The sequence below is a fragment of the Panthera uncia genome, chromosome D4 (assembly GCF_023721935.1).
Source record: "Panthera uncia isolate 11264 chromosome D4, Puncia_PCG_1.0, whole genome shotgun sequence".
In the NCBI taxonomy this organism is placed as follows: domain Eukaryota; kingdom Metazoa; phylum Chordata; class Mammalia; order Carnivora; family Felidae; genus Panthera; species Panthera uncia.
Genome location: NC_064807.1, coordinates 80,752,165 through 80,777,065, shown reverse-complemented (window position 1 = coordinate 80,777,065; position 24,901 = coordinate 80,752,165). Strand labels below are relative to the sequence as shown.

At 40.0% G+C, this 24,901-nt stretch overlaps 1 protein-coding gene across 1 annotated transcript in view; it reads left to right on the top strand.

The window, feature by feature from the left end:
* Nucleotides 1-4,215: 4,215 nt before the first annotated feature.
* The window catches only part of DENND1A (DENN domain containing 1A), a 436,275-nt gene continuing 415,589 nt past the window's right edge, over nt 4,216-24,901 (top strand). The window contains exon 1 of the mRNA XM_049630950.1: nt 4,216-4,554. Coding sequence (XP_049486907.1) covers nt 4,397-4,554 — 158 coding nt within the window. The 5' untranslated portion in view covers nt 4,216-4,396. The remainder of the gene's footprint in view (nt 4,555-24,901) is intronic.

Sequence of the window (24,901 nt, the reverse complement as noted above, 5' to 3'; positions counted from 1 at the left end):
GAAAGTCCCAGCCCCCTACTTGACTTTCTTGGCAGTGGTGGGTGGATGGGATTCTTGATGACAGCCCGGCCAAGGTAGAAATTTGGTTTCTTCCCTGTTTGTCCTTTGCTGACCTGAGTGAAGGTGAGGCTGAACAGGTTTTTCTGGGGTGCTTGGCTGGTGTTTGGTGGTGGGTTTTTGTCTTTGTTTTTCTTTTACTAAAAGGTTTCTGACTTGTTAGTCTGGCCCTTTGGCAGACTTTTGTTTGAGTTTTTTTGGTCTGCGTCAATTGGGATTTATGGGTTGCCAGCTTTAGTCATGAATGGAGGTTGAATTTTATCAAATGCTTTTTCTACATCTATTGAGATGATCATAGGATTTCTTTCCCATGTGTTAACGTAAGTGATGTTTATTTTCAAATGTTAAACTAACTCTGCATCCCTGGGACAAACCCATTTGGTCACGATATATTATTCTTTTTATATATACTGCTGGATTCAATTTACTGATATTTATTTTATGGTCACATCTATATTCATAAGAGATTTTGGCTGTAATTTTCCTTTATTGTAATGGTCTTGTTAGTTTTTGGTATCAAGGTCATTCTGGCATCACAAAAAGGATAGGAAATATTTTAAAAAACTGTTACAGAAGTGGTGTGGTTTTAGTATAATAAGTTATTGGTGATTGTAGATTTTTGGATGAGCATTGAATTTAGGAAAATTAAACATTACTCATAAGCATTTCCTTAACCCCAGTGCTTATTTGTGTTTCCCTATAATATGAGGGGATAAGTAATCCCTTCTCCCACCCTCCTTATATACACATATTTATTTTACTTTTTTTGGCTGGATAATTCCATGTCAGGTGAAGGCCGTCATTATGTTTCATCTGTTCGTATTTTGGTGCATGTCTCTTAAGAACACCTGTATTTTTCTATATAATGAGTGTACTTTTGTCACCATCAAGAAATTTCATACACTATATTATCCAATAAACAATCCAAGTTTACATCTTCCCATTTGTGCCAGTGATGTCTTTTGCAGCTGTTTATTTTTGAACCTGGGTCCAGTTAGGGATCATATGTTGCATTTAGTTGTCATGTCTCTTATTCCCTTTTACTTAGAACAGTTCTGGGGTGCCTGGGTGGCTCAGTCGGTTGAGCGTCTGACTTTGGCTCAGGTCATGATCTCACCGTCCGTGAGTTCGAGCCCTGCGTCGGGCTCTGTGCTGACAGCTCAGAGCCTGGAGCCTGTTTCAGATTCTGTGTCTCCCTCTCTCTCTGACCCTCCTCCGTTCATGCTCTGTCTCTCTCTGTCTCAAAAATGAATAAAACGTTAAAAAAAATTAAAAAAAGAACACTTCTTCTGCCCTCCACCTTTTGCCTCTAAAACTGACTTAAAAATTTTTTTTTTCTAAGTTTATTTATTTTGAGAGAGTGTGTGAACAGGGGAGGGACAGAAAGAGAGGGAGAGAGAGAATCCCAAGCAGGCTCTGTGCTGCCAGCATGGAGCCAGATACGGGCTTGATCTCACAAAACCATGAGATCATAACCTGAGCTGAAATCAAGAGTCGGACACTTAGCCCCCCTAGGCATCCAGGCGCCCCTGACGTTGACTTTTTAAAGCATCCAGACCAGTTGTTTTATAGAATGTCTCTGATTTAGAATTTGTGTCATTGTTTCCTCATGCTTAAGTTCATGTTTAAACATTTTGGCAACAAAACAATAGGTAATGTGTCTAATGCCATGCATTTTTTTTTTTTTTTTTTTTTTTTTTAAAGTAGGCTTCACATCCAACATGGGGCTCAAACTCACAACCCTGAGATCAAGACCTGAGCTGAGATCAAGAGTCGGGTACTTAACCGACTGAGCTACTCACGTGCCCATAATGCATTTTTATTCTCTTTGGAGTTACTCTGTTACTCTTTTTTCTTCCATCCCCCCACCCCCTTTTTTTTAAAGGCTTTTATTTGTCATCTTTTTTATCCTCTTGTAGCTTTCTGTTCCTGTTTTGTAAAACTCATGTTTTTTTTTTTCCTGTTCTATTTAAGGATACCAGTTTCCTGAAACATATTTCTTAATCATTTTCAGAGATATATTCTTCTTCCAAGAGATGATGTTCCCTTTCCTCCATTTTTAAAAGGTCTTTTATTTTCCACATGGCCTTGAGCTAGGTGAGCCCTATCTAGATCTGCTGTTTGCCATAAGCGGGGTGAATGGGTTACCATGGGCACTGTTTTTTGTGCCCTGGGTGACTATCCGGTCCCCTTCTCAGAACTTGCAGCTGAAGAACTGGTTCCTGTTCGCTGTTCCTGTTGAATTCCTAGTGACTAGCAGGCATTTATGCCACTGAGGTAGAATTTTATTCCCTCACTGCCTGATACTCTCCTATTTTCAACTAATGATATACAGAAAGACTACAGTTCCCAAAGTGTACTCCTTTAGAGTTGTTCTTGTCTCTGTTCTCACCGTACTTTTTGTGTGCAATTATTATAACCAGTATAACTCATTTTAAAAGTAATTCAAGAGATAAGTGGCTCTACCTACCTATTAAAATGTGTGTGTGTGTGTGTGTGTGTGTGTGTGTACAATCCATGACTATAACCAGGATTGAAGGGCACAGTGAATAAAGGTAACCCATTATAATAGAAGAGCCGTAATGAGGACTGATATTTGGGTATTTCCTTTTGGTTTACATCACATTGTCTTCAAGAGTCCAGCTATCAGTGACAGTTGTCAAGAAGTAATATCAGAAGAGGAGAAAGTCTTCACAGCTAGATGGATGATGACTCAAAGGTTTGTCACTTGGGTGACCAAGAAAAAGGTGACAGAACTTGCTTTAAGAAGAGGGAAATTGAGATTTTCTGGGTTTTGATTTTTTATTGGTTTGATTTGGGTTCTATGGAGTGTGAGGTTACTGTCCATGTGGAGCTCTCCAGTGACAGTCGTAATCTTGGACCTGAAGGTCACTGGAAAGGTGGGAGCTAAAGATAGAGTTTGTGAGTTGGCTACAGAGTGGTGAGCAGGAAGAACTAAAGACATTTCATGAATCTTTAGCAGGCAGATAGAGGGCCGGAGGAAGGGAGGGGTCAGTAAGACCTCTTACCTCCTAAATCCAAACATCAAGTCGTGTGTGTGTGTGTGTGTGTGTGTGTGTGTGTGTGTGTGTATACACACATACATACATACATATATATATATTTGCCTCCTTCTCTATTGCTGTCCTCTTGGTCCTGGCCACCATCTCTCACCATAGTGGCTGTAATCCCTCCCGACTGGGTTGTTTACCACTCTTGCCTCTCTCCAGTCCTATCTCTGCAGTATCCACAGTGAGCCTTCCAGAGGGCAAATCTGATCCTGTCAACTCACTGATTAAAATCTTTTAGTTGTTCCCCACGCTTCCAGATTAAAGTCCACACACCTGACATGGCTTATGAGGCCCTTTGAGATCTTGACTCTGTTATTATACAAATAGCGACTAACATTCATTGAAGTCTTTTGAATGTTAGTATTTATTCTAAGTACTTGGTATGTGTTATCTCCCTGAATCTTCACACTTAATCTTTCAATTTACTCTTAACAACCTGATGGAGAAGGTACTGCTATGATCCACATTTTGCAGATGAGACAGACACAGAGAGATTTCCAGTTGCCTAAGGTGACAGAGCTGACCAGGGGCATCTACTGTATATTATGTAGTCCTTACCATAAATCTAGGAGGTAAGTATTGCTACCCTCTTTTACAAATGAAGTAATTCCAATCAGAGGTGATGTTTGCCCAGATGACACAGATTATGGGTGGTGGAATTGGGATTGAATCCCAGATCTGTGTGACCCTGAGCGTGTTTTCTCCTCCATTCTGTCTGACCCTGGCCTCATCTCCAGTCCCCTTATGTCCTACTTCTAAGCACACATGCATGTACCCTTGGTTCACTTCCAATCATTCTTCAGGTTTTAGCTCAGACAGAGCTCTGGAGAAACCTCTGAGCATCCCCTTTACCTTTCCTGCTGCACTTGCAGGAGCTTTGCCCATCAGCCCTAGTTGTTACTGTTGTTGATTTTCCCCAGAGTGTACAAACTTCATGAAGTCAGGTGCTGTGAGAGCCTTGCTCACTATTAAACTTTGAAGGACTCCTGCTTCCGATTCTGTGTCTCCCTCTCTCTCTGACCCTCCCCCGTTCATGCTCTGTCTCTCTCTGTCCCAAAATAAATTAAAAAAAAAAAACAAAAAAAACTTTGAAGGACTTGCACAGTACATGGCACATAGTGAGTACTCAGTTAATACAGATTGAAAAATTAATGTTTAATACAGTGTAGAAGTTTGGTGTTGACCAGGTTTCATCTTCAAAGAGTATATAATCAGTAGTCTTTTCGTATCTTTAACTCCCAAATATTTATGATTTTTCCAAATAACTAATGATCCTCAAATCATGTGGTTTTTGGCAGATTCCCTTTGGGATTGTAAATATTTACTTTTTGGAGACTAATATTGTTATGCTTTATTCCTGGAGCAGAGAAAGTCCAGAAAGTGCTGATTTAACTGGAGGATGCAGCCTGGATGTGCCTCACTTGTGGTGACTACAGTATAAATTCATTTATTCTTATACTGATCATTGAAAGTTGTTTCTACTCTACTTGTAAGATGGTTATTCTCTTTGGTGCCAGAGGATGGGCATTCACAGCCTGGAATTAAAGAGGAAGAAATTTATAGAGTGTTCTGATGGCCTACTTCTTAATCTTTTCTCAGGCAAATTGGTCTCACCTTTCCCATCTTGGACTGACTTCCTCATTGGAAAAGTTTCACACTGCGTAGGAAGGAACAATCTAGCAGGAATATGAGTTGCACATTATTAGCTCAGTGGTGCTCAAACGTGTTCAGGTGATCGAGTGCCTGAAAGTCATGGTATTGTGTGGAATACTCTGAAATATTTATACATTAAATGTCAAACTACATTTCCCCTCCCTAAATCTGATACTATTTTATATTCTATTTTAGAAGAGACAGGGAATAGCAGGTGAGAAAGGTTTAAGAAAAACTTATGGTAGGAAAACTTAAAATTAGATTACATTATTTTTCTCATGCAAATTGAGAAGAGGCCATTTTTGGCCTCTTAGTCTAGTTCCCAAACCTCCAGTGTTTTAAGTAGCATAGCTGAAGAACTATTAAATTCATTGAATATGGGGGAGAGAAGAGAGAACTAAAATAGAAGGTGACCATGTCAAGGTTTTCAATTTGGGAGCATCAAAACACCACTGACAGAAACTGGTGAGTCAGGAGGGAGAACTGGCAGTGAGGTCAAGAAGAATGACTTCGGTTGACGGTAAACTTAATGACAGGTCAACGAGAAAAATGCAACAGGCAGTTAGAAGGTAGCTTTAGCACCTATCACATAGTATGGCCTTCAGAAAAATACTGGATGGCACTGTTACCAGGAAGAGACTGTAGAGCTTTGGAAATCATTGGCATGGATGAGAAGCATGAAGCTATGAACGTTGTTTTCAGACTGAATATAGCAAAGCACAGTTCAGGGTTTGGACCTAAGAGGAAAGAGGACTGACCAAGATAAGCAGCGTAGCATGCTGTTGGGATCGCAGTGGAAATGGGAATCCAGAGAAGATGATTTGGTTTAACAGTGGGTTGTGGATGTCCTTTGAGAAAATGGTCTCAGGGTGGTGTTCCACTAATTCACTCCCGCAAGGCAGAAATCTAGGAGTTGTCCTTGATTATCTCCCATTTGTCATTTGTCCCTTCAGTACAGTGAGGGAGTGCTGTCAAATTCACCCTCCTAAGCAGGACACAAAAGTGAAACTATACAAGAGTAATGGCTACATTAGACTTTATCAAAATTAAAATCTTTTGCTCATCGAAAGACACTCTTCAGGGAAATGAAAAGACAAGCCATCAAGTTCTGAAAACTCAATTTGTACACTCTTGCTACTCAATAAGAAAATCCAGTAAAGAAAAACGGGCAAAAGATTTGAACACTTTATCAAAGATGATCTACAGATGGCAAATAAGCTTATGAAAAGATGCTTAGCATCATCAGTCGTTAGGAACATGCAAATTAAAACTACCTTTGGAAGGCTCTGTACAACCAGAAGAGTGGCTAAAATTAAAAAGACTTACACTATGAAGGGTTAGTAAGGATGTGGAGCAGTTGGCATCCTCATGCATTGCTGACAGACTCAGATGAGCCTTGGTCGTCAAAACCCACTTCATGGGGTCATTTTCCTGAGCTCCTCTCCTTCTCTTATCTCCCTGTTTCCCTGGGCCTCTCCGTTTGTTCTGCAGGTCAGAAAACTGGGGCTTTGTTTATCCTGTTCTGGGCACTTCCCACGACTACATCTGTAGTCCAGACCTAGCAGTGGGAGGACACGGAGGAAAAGAAAGTAATTGGGATTTGCCCCATTCTCTTAAGGTTGCACTACTGATTGGAGAGGAAGGTTCTTCACACACTGCTTTAGGTACCTGTTGATCCCCCTGCTTCTTTTCCACGCCTTGAGCCTGAACTAGAGTGCTTTTCCTGGAACTCTGTCTATGCCGTTGTCAACTCCAGTTTTTATGCTGCCTACATCCATGCTGAGTGATGCCAGAGGAAAGAAAGCGGTAAATGTATGGTTTATCACTGGGTTGGTGAAACTGAATTCTAGTTTTCTACCCCAATCCATATACTGTTATTTCCCTTCTTGATTCCTCAGACAGGTGCTCCATGAATTTTGCCCTGGTTGTAGAGAGGTGTAGCTATGAGAGACCAGGTAGAGTATGCCTACTATATTTTTACTTGGAACCAGAACTTCTACATTTCCTTTTATCTGGCTCTGCATTGATTGGACTTCTTGAATGTGTATCTGTTGTCAGTTTTGGAACATTGTCAGCTTTTTTTCAGACCGAGAACTAAGTGAAGATGGGAACCCAAAAAAGGTAAATAGAGCATTAAAACCAGTTTGGGTTGTACCCCATTTTCTTTACCTCTTCTGGAGTATTAATTAGTCTCATAATTTCTGTGTCTACCTTTGTCTTTTGCTTTAATAATTTCTGTCTCTGAACACTGTTCTAAATAATTTCTGTAAATTTTTGAACTCATTTTGGTTGTATCTCTAATTCATGTTGGTTGTGACCTTTCTGCTCTTAACCAACCATGGAGTTATTCTTATTTTGAGAAATGCTTTGTTCTCTTCAGTTTTGCTTGGTCATGTCATAGTTTATTACTCTTTACTAATTTTCAATCCTTTTTTTTCCTTTAAGCTTATTGAATATTTATTCCATATCCTGTCGTTTGTAATTGTAATATCTGAAATCTTCAAAAGTCGGATTCTGCCATCTTTTATTTCTGAGGTTCTTGTTTATGGGCTTTGTTTCCCTGAGGATTCTAATTTTTGCCCACAAACGCATATTTCTTAGAGCTGTGTGTGTGTGTGTGTGTGTGTGTGTGTGTGTGTGTGTGTGTAGGCCAAGGTTGAAGTGAATTTTTCCAGAGAAGATTTACATACTTTTTGTTAGTGTTCTGCAGCCACTTTCAGTTTGTGACCACTTCAACTTGAATTCCTGGGCTGAGGTTTTTGACCATTCAGTAGCAGCCCCTTGTGAGGGCCAGCTTGTGGTTGAACTTGCAGGAAGATTGCCAAGTTTTGAGAGTAGTGGTTTTCATTATAGTTCTTGATGTGTATGTGTGTGGATGGGTTTCTATCTTGACCACCTTTTGTAGTCCAAGTTTAAATTATGAGGTGGGGAGCATATGTTATTCTTTCTGCCTCAGGCTGGATGTTACTTTTGTCTTGTATTCCTTGAGCCCCTCTTAAATGGGAGAATGAATTTTGCATTGAACTATGCAGATGCCTTCAAGGGGAAAGCTAGTTTTTGTGTTTTGCTTACCCTGTTGGGTTTCTCTCGGCACTTAGTTCTTCTTCATCTGAATCTTCCTGATTTTCTTCCAGGCTCATTAATGTATTTATTGGAGAAGATAAAAACATCCATTATTTGTAATTATTTTCAGTAGAGGATCAGAAAGTTACTTAGCTTGTCATATTGCCAGAAATAGAATTCACAGCTGCAATTTTTCCAAGTTTCAGCCTGATTTAGTTACTATCCTTCAAACTTTACAGGAACACTTATGCCTCAGTACTTTGATCAGGCTGTTTCCCCTGCTTAAAATCTCCTGTTCTCCCCACCTAGCCAAATCCTGTTCACTGTCCAGTGTTCACTTCAAGTTCTACCTCTTCAGGAGAAGCATCACAGAATGCCCTACCTCAGTACTTCCCAACTGTTTGGAATGCTTGTACCAATAAAATCTCAAAAACAAGTTTTGTGGAACCACATGGAAATGATTATCTTCCATCATTATTTTTGAAAAGAAATGACATTTTTACAGCAAAGAGCAGGAAGAACATGTCAGATTAAGGACGGTTTTAAAAATTGAATTAAACACTTTTATATGGAGACCACACTGCAAAGTCCCTGCTCTCCCCCTCATTTTGCTTCTGACTGTAAATAGCCTCATTGCAGACTGTCCACAGGTAATTGGACCCATTGCCTTCAGCCTGGATGAGGTCTTCAACTTGCAAGCCCACAGCATTTTATTACCAATTATGGGGCATACATATAGTCATGTATTTTCTCATGGCAGTTCATGTTTGACTGTTTACATTTTATTAAAAAAATTTTTTTTAATGTTTAATGTTTTTGAGAGAGAGTTGGAGCATAAGCAGGGGACGGGCAGAGAGAGAGGGAGACACAGAATCTGAAGCGGGTTCCACGCCCTGAGCTGTCAGCACAGAGCCCAACACGGGGCTTGAATTCACGAACCGTGAGATCATGACCTGAGCCGAAGTCGGACGCCTGAGCCACCAGGCACCCCATACCTTTACATTTTATTATATTTTATCTCCTTGACTGGGTTGTAAGCTCCTTAAGAGCCATTATATGTATGTATTTAGATTATTCATAAATATGTGTTGAATGAGTTAAATTTAGATGCCTCTGATGATAGTTGAAACCTAGAAATATTTATAGAGCACACATTTGAGTATATCACAGCTTTGAATGTTGTTTATTTCTTGAGGAAAAAGAAGTTCTAATATGAATCATGAGTCTCTTACTCATCTCCCTTCTCCTCAGGGAAATTCATTCAATTAACAAACTTACTGAGTGCTTGTTAAAAGCCAGGCCTTTTGTTAGAGGCTGAGACTACAAAGATGAAGTGAAACAAGGTTCCAGTCTAGTGGGTAGTATGTACATAAAAGTAGAAAGCATGGAATACCACCTGGGAAGCCTTTTAATAGAGCTTTGAAACCGGTCTTGTGACAATGTGGAGAGAGCAACTGAGTTTTGTAAGGGAGTCAGAGAGGCCTCCAGAGAGGAGGAGAAGGCATTTGTTCATTTATTCATTGATTCAGCAAATAATCTCAAGTCCCTATTATTTGCCAAGCACTGTTCTAGATGCATCTTGAATGAACAGGATGTTTGGAGGTAGAGCACATTTTAGGAAGGAAAATTGTGATCAAGAACATACCCTTTGAAGGAACAACAGACCTGGGTCTGAGTTCATACACTGCTACTTACTAGATATTTGTCCTTGGGGCAAGTTATTTAATTTCTACAAGGCATTTATTTATGTATGTACGTGTGTATGAGAAAGAGCTTGAGCAGGGGAGAGGGAGAGGGAGAATCCCAGGCCCATGCCCAGTGCAGAGCCCAACTCAGGGCTTGATCTCATGGCTGTGAGATCATCACCTGAGCTGAAATCTCAAGTCAGATGCTTAACTGACTGAGCCACACAGGCGCCCCATCTACAAGACTGGTTTGTAAAATCCACAGACACTCCCTACATCACAGGATCGTCATGTGGATAAAATGAGGTGTGGTATATAAAATACTTAGCACAGTTCCCTGCCCTTCTGAAACAGCTCAATAAAAAGTAAGTGTACATACAAGGCATGGGCGATTGAGGCCTGATGAGAAGCTGAATGTGACTGTAACATGGGAGGTGTGTGTGTGTGTGTTAGTGAGTAGTGGCAGAAGCTGAAGGGTCTGGCTGGGGCTCAATTGGAAACAACCTTGCTTGTCATGTTAATTAGTGTCTTTATTCTTAAAAAAAATTTTTTTTTAAATGTTTATTTTTGAGAGAGAGATAGAGAGATACAGAGTGCAAGCTGGGGAGGGGCAGAGCGAGAGGGAGGCCCAGAATCCCAAGCAGGCTCCAGGCTCAGAGCTGTCAGCACAGAGTCCGACTGAGGCTGGAAGTCAGGAACCGTGAGATCATGACCTGAGCTGAAGTCGACTGCTTAACTGACAGCCACTCAGGCACCCTTCTTCTTTTTTTTTTTTTTTAAGTTTATTTATTTTGAGAGCGAAAGAGAACAGGCATACAAGTGGGGGAGGAGCCAAGAAAGAGGGAAAGAGAGAATGCCAAACAGGTTGCACACTGTCAGCACATAGCCTGATGTGGGGCTCCATCCCACGAACTGTGAGATCATGACCTGAGCTGAAATAAAGAGTTGGATGTTTAACCGACTGAGCCAGCCAGGTGCCCCAGTATCTTTATTTTGAATGCATTTGGGAGTCTTGGAGATTTATGTTTTTGTCTTTATTGACTAAACCGTGTTGTGACATGTAGAGCTTAGCACAGTAGTTAGGAGCATGGACTCTGAAGCCAAAATGCCTGGGTTCTGGGTCCCACCTTCCTCATTTCCTAATTGTGTGACTTCAGACAGGTACTTGAACCTATCTGTACCTTAGTTTCTTCACTGGTAAACTGGATTGTAAATTAACCTATCTTACATGTTTGTTTTCTTTGCATATATGCTCTTGAGCTACTTTTTTTTTTAAAGGTGTCAGAGGAAATATTTAAAATTTAGAATAAAAAGCAGTAAAAGTAGATCTATATGATGGGTCTCTTCCCTTCCCCCTAAGACCTCTGAGACATGTCTGCCCTACACTGAAAACCACTGCCCTAGAAAAGTGACCATCTTTCACTTGTTCATTGAATTGATATTCAGGGCAAATAACTTACGAAAGTTGGGAAGTTAGCATTTGTATTAATCTAAATATTTTGATAAAAAATCATGAGCCTTCATATTAATTAAAACATAACTTTGTATTTTACAAAAAAAAGATTTTGCAAAATCTTTTTTTTTTTTTAATTTATTTATTTTGAGAGAGAGGGAGAGAGCATGAGCGGGGGAGGGACAGAAAGGGAGAGAGAGAATCCCAAGTAGGCTCCACACTGCTGGCAAAGACCCCCATGCAGGGCTCAAACCCATGAACCTGAGATCATGATATGAACCAAAGTCGGATGCTTAACCGACTGAGCCACCCAGGTGCCCCTGCAAATCTTTTTGACTTAGAATGCTAGAGCTACAAGATGTCAGAACTAGAAAAGATCTTAGTGATCTGTTTATAGATAGGGAAATTGGATTCTACAGAGGGAGGTCTTTAAAGCTGTGCTATAGCCAGTCCCCATGTGCTCATGTTTTAGACCTTTTGGCCCAGTGTTGTCTCATTTCTTGCCCAGAGTGGCATAGCCAGTTCATTGCCAGAAGCAGGGCAAGCAGACAGTTTTCACCATTCTAGGAGTCCTGCTGCTTCTACCTCTTGCTGTTTTGCAGTATGTATTCTTGGCTTTAATGTTGACTTTGCTCTGAAAGTTTACTCGGTGAGTCCATGGGTTGTTTTTTGTTCTCCTGATTGATCTTAGAGCTCTCGGAAAGTACCTAAGGATTGGGACTTGGGCTGATTAGGTATTCCAAGATGCCTTTCCTGTATTGTTAAGTTTTAATAGCTGTGATTAATAACCGTCTATCCATAAATCTAGGATGTAGGTAAACTATGAAAAATAAAGATGTTCTAAATTAAAAGTGGGTATTATTATTTACCTGGGTGAGTAAGCAGACCCACCATAGCTGAAAATCATAAGGAAAATTACAGTTGTTTTCCTCTCTGTTAATAGTCTTTATATTAAGGAAATGGCAGACCCTTGAATGGGTGTCCATGACTGGTCACACAGAGCCTGCATGCTCCTGAACATTCACTCGGGAACTAAGGTTCTGCAATTAGGCTCTCAAAACATTCTGACAGTGTTTAGGCTTTTCTAGTCTCTCAGGGACCATACAGACTCTTGTGTTGGATTTTCTGTCTTTCTTAGTCTTTCATTTTTAAGCACTGCTATTTAAGTGGGTCCTAAACCTGGCTGGCTATGCACCAGAATCACCTGGGGAACTTAAAAATTTTTTGGGAGGGGGGAGGGCCACTGTGGATCCTCTGAACCAGAACCTCTGGAACACCTGGGAATCTATATTTTCAAAAAGTTTCCTCAGGTGATTTTCTTCAAACAGTTCACTGACCGAAGTTCTAGAACAGTTGTATAACTGACATCATCTCTGAGGTTTCATTCTGGATTCTTAGGAGAGAGAATCTGACTCAACTTATTCTCAATCCTTGTCCATGTATTTTTTCTAATTGAATAGTCCTATATTTTGCTTCTTAGTGATGGGTGAATTTATAGCAGTTTTCAAGCTATATTCCCATAGAACTTTGGTTCTCCATGAGTTGCTGTTAAAATTGAATGATGCTGGATATTTTTCCCCAGGTCTGTCTCTTTCTGCCCCATCCCCCCCTCCCCTCATAAATAGACAGAATATTTCCATTTAAAGTAAAAATTTCTGTTGTTGGACAGAAACTCTTAATTTTTATATAATCAAACCTCTTCATTTTTCACATATGTTCTTTTTAAAAAAGTTTATTTTCATTATTAGTAATCTATACATATCACGTGGGGCTTAAACTCACGACCCCAATATCAAGAGTCATGTGCTCTTCTGACTGAGCCAGCCAGGTGCCCCACTGGTTTGTGCTTTTGAAAGTCTCCTATCCTTCGCTATCCAGATCTATGGTTTGGGCTTTGAACACTATCAGAGAAGGAGTTCAAAGAGAAGGAGATTAGATGGAAATGGAAGAGCTGTAGATGGAAGAGAGAGAATGAAATTATCTTAATTTCAGTTCCAAATTCCTTTCTGCATAGATGGTCCTGTTGTCTGCGTGACAACATGACCTTTTCAGTCCATATGCCTTTAATTTTTCTTGCCTTATTTCCCTGGCTGGACTGTCTAGGACAATGGTGAAGTGGTGTTGGTGGACATCCTTGGCTTGTTTCCAATCCTGGAAGGAAGGTATTCAGTATTTTACCATTAAGTATAAGGTTAACTGTAGGTTTTTCATAGAGGTTGTTTATTAGGTTGAGGAAGATCTCCTCTATCCCTAGTTTTCTGAATTTTTTTTTATCATGAATGTGTATTAAATTTTATGAAATGCTTTTTGTGGATTGATTGATAGAATTGTGATTTTTCTTCTTTAGGCTATTAAGATGGGATAGACTGTATTGAATGATTTATCGATATTGAGCCAGCCTTACATCGTTGGAATAAACTCCACTTGGTCATGGTGTATCTTGTTGAATTCTATTTGCTATTTGCTACTATTTTGGTAAGGAGTTTTTTTGTCTGTATTTGGGAAGGATATTGACCTATTGTGTGTATGTGTGGAAGTTATATTTTTGGTAGTGTCTTTGTCTGGTTTTGGTATTAGAATAATACTGGCCTCATAAAATGAGTTGAAATGATTCCTCTTCTGTCTTCTGGAAGATACTGTAAAGAATTGTTCGTTTGTTTTTACATTGAAGTATCTCTATGTACAGTGAGTTATTAAGGTAGGTATCTTGGGTGTCTGCAGTTAAGGTATCTGGGGTATCTGTAGTAAGGGAGGCATCTTGGAAGACCCATTCAAGGAAGTTCATTTAACCCAACTTAACGAACCTTATATCCTTCGTGTACTGACGGAAACACTGGCAGCACCTGATGAGGCCCTATTTCCGGATCAGACTGTGCCAATTTGAGTAGATGCGGCAAGGATGAGAACCCTCGCCAGATCTCCTCGGATGGCTCCAGGAGAGCTGCTGGTGACGTCTTGCTCTCTTGGGTGCAACGAGGCGAAAGGTAGAATTGGTATTCTTTAAATGTTGGGTAGAGTTCTCCAGTGAAACCATCTGCATCTATTGAGATGATCATTTGACTTTTTTTATATAGTTCTTGTAGTACCATTTCTGATGCTCTTTATTTCTTGATATAGATCCACATTTCCATCTGGCATCATTTGTTTCTGCTTGAAGGACTTCTAACATTTCTTGTAGTGTGGGTCTGCTGCTGCTGAATTCTTTCAGCATTTGTGATGTCTGAAAAATCTTTATTTTGCCTTCACTTTTGAAATATTCTCTGGGAATAGAATTTGAGGTTGTCAGTTTCTTTCTTTCTGTACTTAAAAGATGTTGTTCTACTGTTCACTCATTTGCCTTGCTTCTGACAAGAAATCTGTCATTCTAATCTTTGTTCTTGTGAATGTAACATGTGTTTTTTGTTCTACTTTTAAGATTTTCTCTTTATTACTGATTTTGAACAATTTGATTATGATGTGCCTTAGATTTCTTCCTGTTTCTTGTGCTTGAGGTTTGTTGAGCTTTTCGGATTTGTGCTTTTATAGTTTTCATCAAATTTAGAAAGTTCTTGGTCATTATTTACTTAAAATAGGTTTTCTGCCTCTTCTCCACCTTTGGGGATTCCAATTACTGATATATTAGGCTGTGTGATGTTGTTCCATAGGTCAGTGATGCTTTGGGTTTGTTAGTTTGTTCCCCATTCCCCTTGTGTGTTTCATCTTGGGTATATTCTAAAGATCTTCAAGTTCACTAATCTTTTCCTCTGCAGTGTTTACTCTGCAGTTAATCTCATTCAGTGGATTTTTCATTGTAGTTTTTATCTCTAGAAATTCAGTTGGGTCTTTTTTGAATCTCCTGTGTCTCTTAATTTTGTGAACACTTGGAATACAGTTAGAACAGTGGTTTGAATGTCCTGTCTTCTGATTCTAACATCTGTGTCAGTTCTAGGATGTCTTCAATTGATTTTTCTCCTTGTTATGGGTCATATTTTCCTGATTCTATGCATGTCTGGTAATTTTTTATTGACTGCCAGCCATTGTGTATTTAATTTTGTCGGGTGTGGGGTATTTTTGTATTTTTCTGAATAATCTTGGACTTAAGGCAGTGATTGGAGGCAATTGAAGGGTCTTCTCATTTGTTTTGCATCTCTCAAGGGATTGCTGTGCTTTGCTGCCTGATATCTTGAAAAACATTGTTTCATACGTTACATTAGTTGAGTTTGAAAGAGTTTGATCCTTCTGGGTCTTGTCTTTAAGATTTGCTAGGTGGGACTGAAGCAATAATCAACCTACGGCCAATTGTTCCCCATTCCTAAGGTAATACCCTTTTCTATCCAATGCACTATGAATCGTGAGTTTTTCCGCCTTGGCTTGGTTTTTTAACTTTTTTATTTGGTTTTAAACAACCAAAATCTTAACAGAAAGTTGATAATACAATATGAAGAACTTAAAAAAAAAAAAAAACCCAAATCAAAACAGTTTTAAGTGAGGTGATCTGATGCCCCCTGAAAAATTCAGTGGGCTTTTCCTACAAACAAGGACATTCTCCTATGAAACCACAATTTAAACCTCAAAATCAGGAAATTAACATCAATGCATTACTACTCTAATCCTTAGACCCCATCCACATTTCAGTAATTCCAATAACATTTTTTTATTATAGCAAAAAAAAAAAAAAAAAAATCCAGGTCAGAATCACACATTGCATTTAGTTGTCGTGTCTCTTTGGTTTCCATCAGTCTGGAAGAAGTCTTAGTCTTTTCTTGATTTTCATGACTTTGATACTTTTAAAGATTACAGGCCAAATATTTTTTGGAAGATCCCTCAATTTGAATTTGATTGTCTGAGGTTTCTTAAGATTAGATGCTGGTCAAGCATCTTTGGCAGGAATATCATGGAAACGATGCTAGTTTTCCCATTGCTTTCTAACAGGTTGTCTCATTACTTAAGTTGATCACTTTAACGAGTTAATTAAGGTAGGTTTTGCTGAACTTCTACACTGAAAAGGTACTGTTTTCCCTCTTGCAATTAGTATTTTGTGGGAAGGTACTTTGAAACTATGTAAGTGTTTTGTTTCTCATTCAGTTTTCAACCTATTCACTTACTTATGTCAATGTGGACTCATTTTCCTATTTTATTTGATGGGTTAGTAATCTGTTAATGTCATTATTGAACTTGATGCTCAAATGACCCCAGATCTGGCCAGCGGGAACCTTTTCAAGCTTGTCTTTTTGACAGTTCCTATCATTCTTTGAGCACTTCTTTGCTTTCTGACACAATAAGATGTTCCAAACTTATCTTGTACTTTCTCTGCCCCAGCCCTGGAATCGGCTATTTCCCCAAGGAGTTCTGGTTCCTTTTAGAGAAGAATTGTATTTAGAACTTAATGTCTGGGTACTAGGTATATTCATTGCTGTTGGGTGTTGCTGCTTCCAGACTGAGCCAGGAAATATGTGTATGTTCAAAAGTCACATTACAGTGGCTCTTGGGTGGCTCAGTTGGTTAAACATCCTACTTCAGCTCAGGTGATGATCTCACTGTTCGTGAGTTGAGCCCCTCATTGGGCTCCGTGCGGACAGCCCGGAGCCTGGAGCCTGCTTCAGATTCTGTGTCTCTTTCTCTCTCTCTGCCTCTCCCCTGCTCTTGTTCTGTCTCTCTCAAAAATAAACATTAAAAGAAACTTCCCTTATAAAAAAAAAGATTACATTTACATTTTATTTCCTTATGGATATATTTATTGAAAACTTTGTGTTCACAGTAATACTTCCAATTCAAACCTAACTCTACAGAATTCTGGTTTCTTGTTAACTTAGCTTGTAAGAAAGCAGGCCCTCCTTACTGGTCTTGGGCTCCAATTAGGCACATTGCCCCTTCACCCTTACCCCATGTGGATGCTCTCCTCTTTCACCTTGCTTTCCTGGGATCACAGCACCTACTCTGGTGGTTTGAAATGCCACTGCCGTCCCTGCTGCCCTGTGGGTACCTTGCTTGGACTCTGATGCTCCATCATGCTGAGCAAGCCTGACCCAGCCCCACGTGGCCAACCTCTTTATACCTACCCAGGCTTCCACACCCCACTCTAGGGTGCCCTTGTGCTTGGACATGCCCCTCACCCTCTTGGGTTCTGACACCCATGTACCTCTGTGCAGCACACTCCTCACTCCGCTTATGTTTCAATATCCTTGGCCCGGCTGCCCCTGTGTGTGAACACACTTCTCCCTCCGCTCAAGTTCTGGCTCCCCCTGAGTGAATGTCTTCCTTATCCACTTGGGTTTTGCATTGTATTGCGAGGTCATCCCTTAGGATGGATGTCCTCCTACCGTGCTCATGTTCTGACATGCCTTGTCAGGGTCTTTGAGGGACATTTTCCTCACCGTGTTCGGGTTCTGACACCCCACACTGGGCCATTGTCCACGTGGACATCTACCTTGCTTTGCCTATGTAATAACTTTAGCACTAAACTGTTCAGAAAGAGCAGAGGAAACGTTAGGGAAAGGGAGGCTTTTAAGTATTTTTTAAGAACAAAAGTTTATCAGTTGTGAAATAGATATGATCTTTGCACATGTTATAAATATGGTTGAAGACTCTATTTCACACTGCAGCTCAGCACGGCAGAGAATTTCTTAAAACTGTATGGAGTATTGTACATGGCTGAGGGGTGTGCAGGCACTGTTTTTCTTGAAATCCAGCTAAATTTCTTCCATTTGCTTTGCTCATAGTGGCATGAGAATCTTTCCATAGGCATATATGGAAAAGTGAAACTTTGAAAGTCCTCGCACAGCAGGATCTGTGTATCTTTATTAATCTGATCCTGAGAGCATTATTAGAAATGAAAAGTTAAGTGTAAAATCTTGAAACGACTTGTTTGTATAATTACACAACTAAGTTAATCATTTTCTAACAAGTCTCAACAATGACTGCATTCTTCTATGGAGGTGTTAACTTGTTATGGGTTAGAAAGCACCCTTTGATACAGCATTTTCGGCCTGGAAAACGGCTTTAATTTCAGAGTTCACTGAAACAAATGGAGACTTGTTGGAAATATTAACACTACTCTTTTGCTTGTTTGTCTGGCTTAAAGGAATCAATGTTCAGTAGGTGATGTTTGCTAGCATGTTCCGAAGCGTATACAGTTTCTCTTGACTATGTTGTCAACTTGAAGACAGTTCAACTGGTATGAATTTTGAAACATACCTTAGCCGCCTCAGCATAGAAGTCTGTAACTAAAGAAACAGTGTGGTAAAGTCAGATCATTAGACTAGGTTGCTATTTTGCTTGATAGATAGTAGCTATCTAGTGTGTGAAGATTTGATGCTGTGAAATGGGCGAGGGGTCCTAACACTGTGTTGCAGTTTGTAGCTCAAAGTAACACTTAAAGGGATGAGGGCCTAGCATTATAGCATGGTTACCATATGCGGGGAAGATTCATTTTGTGAGGAGTTAGTGTTATATTTTTCTCCTAATCTCATAATACGTTGTAATTGAAGAAAAGTAGATCCTAATTGAAAGCTGATGATCCAGCAGAGTGATCAATAGCATGATGCTCTAAAACAACAACAACAAAAAAACCCATTAAGCTTTCCTGCTGCCTGAATATTGTCAAAGCCTTTGTCTGTTTCATGACTTCAAGCTGAGTGTACTTAATCATTTTGAGAACATGGCCCTGAGCACTGAGCATGGCCCTTCCAGTGAATCACTGAGAATTGTGTTCAGAAGAGTGGTATTGAATAGAAATGCTCTCTTGGCTTACTTTCAGGCTTCATTCTCCCAGAAGCAAGAACTGAACAGACCTCCCTTCTTTCAAACACATTTTAGCTGTTGGTGTGTCATTTTTGTGTATTTAAGAGCCAAGGCTGTTGTCAGCAGGTGTGACTTATTGACTTATTGATTCCAAAGAAAAATATCTCTAAAGACTAACAGTCGTGTGTAAGCAGTGTGTTCAGTAAGTTACCTCTTGTCAGAGAGAGAAACAATTATTGGGAGTTGGAAACCACATGTCAGGTGTTGGAGGAAGACTCATTCGTCAAACACTTACTATGCCAGGTGTCAGACTGGGGTTATGAGAAGACAGTCGGTGCCCTCATGGAGCTGCCAGTCTAGTGGGGAAGATGGATATTTAATTAGAGGTACATGGGTGGTTCTCCACTGGTTGCCCATTAGAATAAGTTGGGGGAGCTTTAGACAAATACTGATGCCTGGAGATTCTGATTTAATTGTTCTGGGGTGTGGCCTGGGCATTAGGACTTCTAAAAGCTCCTTGTGTGGGGCTCCTGGAAGCATCCAACTCTTGATCTTGGCTCAGGTCATGATCTCACGGTTTTTGAGTTTGAGTCCCATGTTGGGCTCTGTGTTGATGGCGTGGAGCCTGCTTGGGATTCTGCCCCTTACCTGCTTGTGTGCATGCGCACACGCACGCGCTCTCTCAAAATAATCTTTGAAAAAAAGCCCCTCGGGCAATTGTAATTGCATCAGAGTGGAATGTGGTAAGAACAGCAAGAGTGGGGGAAGCACAGGGAGCCCTGGGAAGGTAGAGGAGGGGCTCTACCCAGACTGGGTTATGGGTATGGGGCATTGAGGAAGGCTTCCCAGAAAAGAGGAAGTGCTGAGCCGAGGCTTGATGAGTGCATTTGTCAAGGGCAAAAGACCGGAAAGACTATTCCTCCCAGAAGAGCACCTGAATAATGTCGAATGGTAAAGTGGTTCGATCATCCTTTGGCTGCTCTGTGTTGATTCAGCTGCTCCCTTGCTTTGACTGTGGTTAGTTTATCCTCTGAGTGTCGGTACCTCCTCTTTAAATGGGACAACAACACGTACAGGGTGGTTGAAGGTTAACTGAGATAATGCATGCAGAGTGCTTAGCATCATGCCTGGCACGTAGCAACAGTCACTAGTGGAAGTGTGCAGTAACGATGTTATTAGAGAACCAGAGCATGGTTTGTTCAGACGGCTGCAAGTAGTTCTGTCCAGCTGGATGTTCGGGTACAAGACTGCAGGAGATCAGGGTGGGTGGCAAAAATACTGGTTGGCAGGTGGGCAGGGTTCCAGATCATTGAGGTATACGAATGTAAGGCAATTAGTAGTGGGATATCATGGCAGAACCAGGACATTTCCATGGTAATATGTTAAGCTAGATCATGAAGTGTTCTGGGAAAACTTGGGTCCATATTGGAAAATTGGCTCCGAATATGGTATTCTCAGCATCATTACGTGTACTGAATTAGCAGTGAGTGTTAATAGGACAGAAATAGGATTTTCGGTTCCTTTAGCCAAGTAGTTAAAAATATTGAGCATCTTGAAGAGTAATGGAGGAAATAAGCAGTCTCAAGGTAGTCCCAGAGACTCTCTGGAAAGTGTTATAGGCTTAGTTGTTTATAGGCTTAATGAAAATATTAAGAGTCTCTTGGCCATTTGCATTTAGAAGAGACACTTTTAAATTTGTTTTTTGTTTTTTGTTTTTTGTTTTTTTTTTTTTTGATTTGCAGAGAAATAGAAAATGCTTCCATCTGCATTGGCTTCACTGGCCCTTAAAATAACTTATGTATATTTGTTGGTATGTTATATAACTTGTCACAACATTAGTCACCACTTCTTCCATAAGGCAACATGTAAGTGATCATGGATAAGCATGACTATAACTTATAATTATAGTCCAATTTGTTCTTAGTGTTTTTAGTCAGCTTTTTGCCTTTTTTTTTTTTTTTTTAAAGAAACTGTCATAATCTTTGGCTCCATGTAATAAGAACTCTGGCAGCTATTTGAACTGAGTGAAAAACTTAGGTAGTTTTATTATTACTCATTAGAATGAGGCAGTAACCATGGGTAGCAAGAGAAGAAGAGTAAGCTTCAGTGCTTCTACAAATGCTGCTTTTCTTTGAAATTATTTTATTGCAAAAGCGCTGTGGAAATGATGGATTCTTGAGGTAGACCTTAGGATTATTTTATGTTGTATGTACTAAATTATTTGGAAGAAGAGTTCCATTTAACTAGATCAATGGTTCATTCTTAGAGTGAGATCACTAGTCCAGCAGCGTCGCTGTTACCTGTTAGTAAACAAATACAAATATTTGGGTACTTGTTAGAAATGCTTATGCTTGGGTCCTACCCTGCCCCCCCCCCCAGCCCCCAAACTCTGGAGGGGGCTGGAAATCTCTCTTTTCACATTTTGACAATCATGGAAGTGTATAATCACTTCTGTCATTTATTGAAATCTTTCAGACCCCAGGAAGGCTAGTCTGTACTTCCTTTATTCCTTCTACTTAATGTTTGATTCTGATTATGTGCCAGGCACTGTTTAGGTACCTGGGAAACACTAGTGGGTATGATCAATGAAATCCTTGCTCTCCTGCAGTTTACATTCAAAGGAGGGAAACTGACAATGATCCAGATTGTGACAGGTATGCTGTGGAAAATTAAAATTAGATGGTAGAGAATGTGTTGGGGAAGGCCTTTCTGAGGAGGTCAAGTAGAAGCTGAGTTTTGAATGGCAGGAAGGGTCACCCGTATGAAGATCGATGCGAAGACTGTAGATAGGAATGAGTTCAGTGTGTTTGAGGAGCTGGAAGAAGGCCAGTGTGGCTGGAGTGCAGTGAGCACAGGGGAAATGTATGAAATGAAGTTGGAGAGATAGAGGCCAGATCATGTAGACCCTTGTAAGGACTTTTTTTCCCCTCCTCAGTTTTTTAAAATTTTTTTCTATTAGAGAGAGTGAGTGTGCGTGTGCACACATGTGCATGTAAGTGGGGAAGGAGGAGGGGGAGAGAATCTTAAGCAGACTCCATGTGCAATGCAACACATAGCTTGATCCCAGGACCCTTGGGATCATGACCTGAGCTGGAATCAGAAATTGGACACTCAAAAGACTGAGTCACCAGGTGCCCCAGTTTTGTTTGATTTTTTTTTTTTTAATTTTAACTTGTTTTATTTTTTATTTTTTTAAATTTACATCCGAATTAGTTAGCATATAGTGCAACATATGCTAGATGATTTCAGGGGTAGATTACTTGGTACCCCTTACCCATTTAGCCCATCCCCCCTCCCATAACCCTCAGTTCTCCATATTTATGAGTCTCTTCTGTTTTGTCCCCCTCCCTGTTTTTATATTATTTTTGTTTCCCTTTCCTTATGTTCATCTGTTTTGTCTCTTAAAATCCTCGTATGAGTGAAGTCATATGATTTTTGTCTTTCTCTAATTTCGCTTAGTATAATACCCTCCAGTTCCATCCACGTAGTTGCAAATGGCACGATTTCATTCTTTTTGATTGCTGAGTAATACTCCATCGTATATATGTGCCACATCTTCTTTATCCATTCATCCATCGATGGACATTTGGGCTCTTTCCATACTTTGGCTATTGACGATAGTGCTGCTATAAACGTGGGGGTGCATGTGTATCTTTGAAACAGCACACCTGTATCCCGTGGAGAAATGCCTAGTAGTGCAATTGCCGGGTTGTAGGTTTGTTTTGTTTTGTTTTGTTTTTAATTAGGATAAAATACATATAAAATCGACCATCTTAACCATTTCTGTAGTGTACAGTTCAGTAGTTTGAAATATGTGCATCTTGTGCAACCATCCCCATCATCCATCGCCAGAACTAAGACTTGACTTTGACTTTGTGTGATATGGAACACTTTGGGGAGGTTTTGAGCACAGGCCTAACATAAACTGACCTTTACAATAAATGGATTACTGGCCACTAAGGTGAAATCTGACTGAAGGAGGGCAAGAGAGGAAGCAAGATCAGTCAGGAGAGTATTATAGTCATCGAGGTGAGATGATGGTGACATGGCAAGGATAGTAGGGTTGGGATGCTGAGAAGCATTCAGATTCTGGATATATTTTGAAGATCAAACCAACGGTATTGGCTGATTATGACATGTAAATGATTGTGGTATATTGAACAGAGGAGTCAAAGATGATAGCAAGTTTTTTTTTGGTCTGAATAATTGGTGGATTTCAGGTGATGCGGATTTAAGGAAGAAAAGCACCATTTGTTAAATTAGAAATGCTTCTAATGTCTATCCAAGTGGGGATGTTGAGTAGGCAGTTGAATAAGGGAGTCTGGAGTCGGGGAAGGTTGGAGACATGATTTTGGGGCTTGTCAGTATTTGCATGGTAATTAAAGCCATGAGGCTGAATGAGATCATCTTAAGTAATGAGTGGAGACCAGGAGAGGTCCAGGACTAAATTCGAGGGTAGGAGAGCTTACCCTCTCTTGCATTACCCTAATGCAAGGGGATTAGTAACGGAGCAGCCAGTAAGGTAGGAAGAGAACCAATAGAGAGAGTGATATCTTGGAAGGCAAGAGAAGAAAGTGTTTCAAGTAGGGAAAAATCGATCACCTGTGTCAAATGCTGCTGAGAGATTAAGACAAACCCTGAGAATTGGTCATTTTAGCACATTTTAGCAATGTGGAGGTCATTGGTAATCGTGACAAGTTGTTGCAGTGTTGTGGTGGGTTCAGAAGCCTGGTTGAAGTGGATTAGAGAAAGGGAGGAGAAGCAGCAGAGACAGTATAGACGTTAGGACAGTCTTCACTTAGTAGGTCTGTACAAAATGCTTCAAGCTAGTGGCACAGGTTAGTGTATCAGAGCTCCAGTGTTTAAAATTTTGGTATGTAACACCTTTCTATGTGCATTATTTGTTATTTTAATTTTCCAAATGAAATTTTGAGATGAAATAAAACCAGTTGCAAAATAGGCTTAAGAAAGCTTTGTTTAGGTCTTAGAAGGAATCTTTCTGATGTTCTTTAGATGACCTAAGAACATTCCTTTTCTTTCATCAAACACTCCACTTTGAGATCCTTTGAATCAAAGGCATGTTTCCATATGACATTTTCCACAATATTTGGTGGCTGTAGGATGCTGACCTGGTAGAGCTTTTTGTACCCTCCTGCAGGGAAAAAAGCACAAAAAATTTTAAGACTCTTTAAAAAAATTTTTTTTAAATGTTTGTTTATTTTTGAGAGAGAGAGAATGAGCAGAGGAGGGGCAGAGAGAGAGGGAGACACAGAATCTGAAGCAGGCTGCAGGCTCTGAGCTGTCAGCAGAGAGTCTGACACAGGGCTCGAACTCCTTGACCACAAGATCATGACCTGAACCAAAGTGGGAAGCTTAACTGACTGAACCACCCAGGTGCCCCTTCAGGCTCTTTTAAAACTTCAGTTTACTTTGTTTTATTCAGCTTTTCAAATAAAATAGTCTGCTTTACTATCTGCTTTTAAAATTATGTTTGACAATGTGTATTTAAATACCTTGAACATTAGAGCAGCCAACTCTTTTCACTGTAGGTACTTATTTAAAGCAAAATCTTAAAGTTTCTCTTTAGTGAAGGAGTGATGATCTTCACAAGACAACTAAATAGACCCTTGATCGACAAAACAGAGTTCTCTTACTTCTAAGAAGAGGGAGTATTAACATATTTTATTGAATCTAAGATGCCATTATTTGTAAAATGCACTGTTATATGTATTACTAAGAAAGAAAAAAATATGCTGCCATTTAGCATTATAAGATGCAATAGATTGTAAGAGGTGTGCAAATGTGGGGAAAAAAGTTCATCTTAGAATCAGTGGAGCACAGAATTTGTGCACCAGGAGGGTGAATTCTGACCACTGGCAGGTCACATAGAATCTTTTTGCCTCAGGTTCCTCACCTGTATGTTGAGAAGAATAATAACTGATCCACCTGCCCTCATAGGATTATAGTGAGGTTGAAATGAGATGAATGAGAGTTATTTTGAAACGTGGAGTATACTGAGCAAATTCAAAGTATTTTTTTGATTGAAATTAACCCTTAGAACTGACAAGGTGACTCAGTTTCTTCTCTGAGCCTTGTCAGGTTTAGAATACAATTCAGTTACAGACATTTAAAAGTATAACATTTTTGGGGCGCCTGGGTGGCTCAGTTGGTTAAGTGTCCGGCTTCGGCTCAGGTCATGA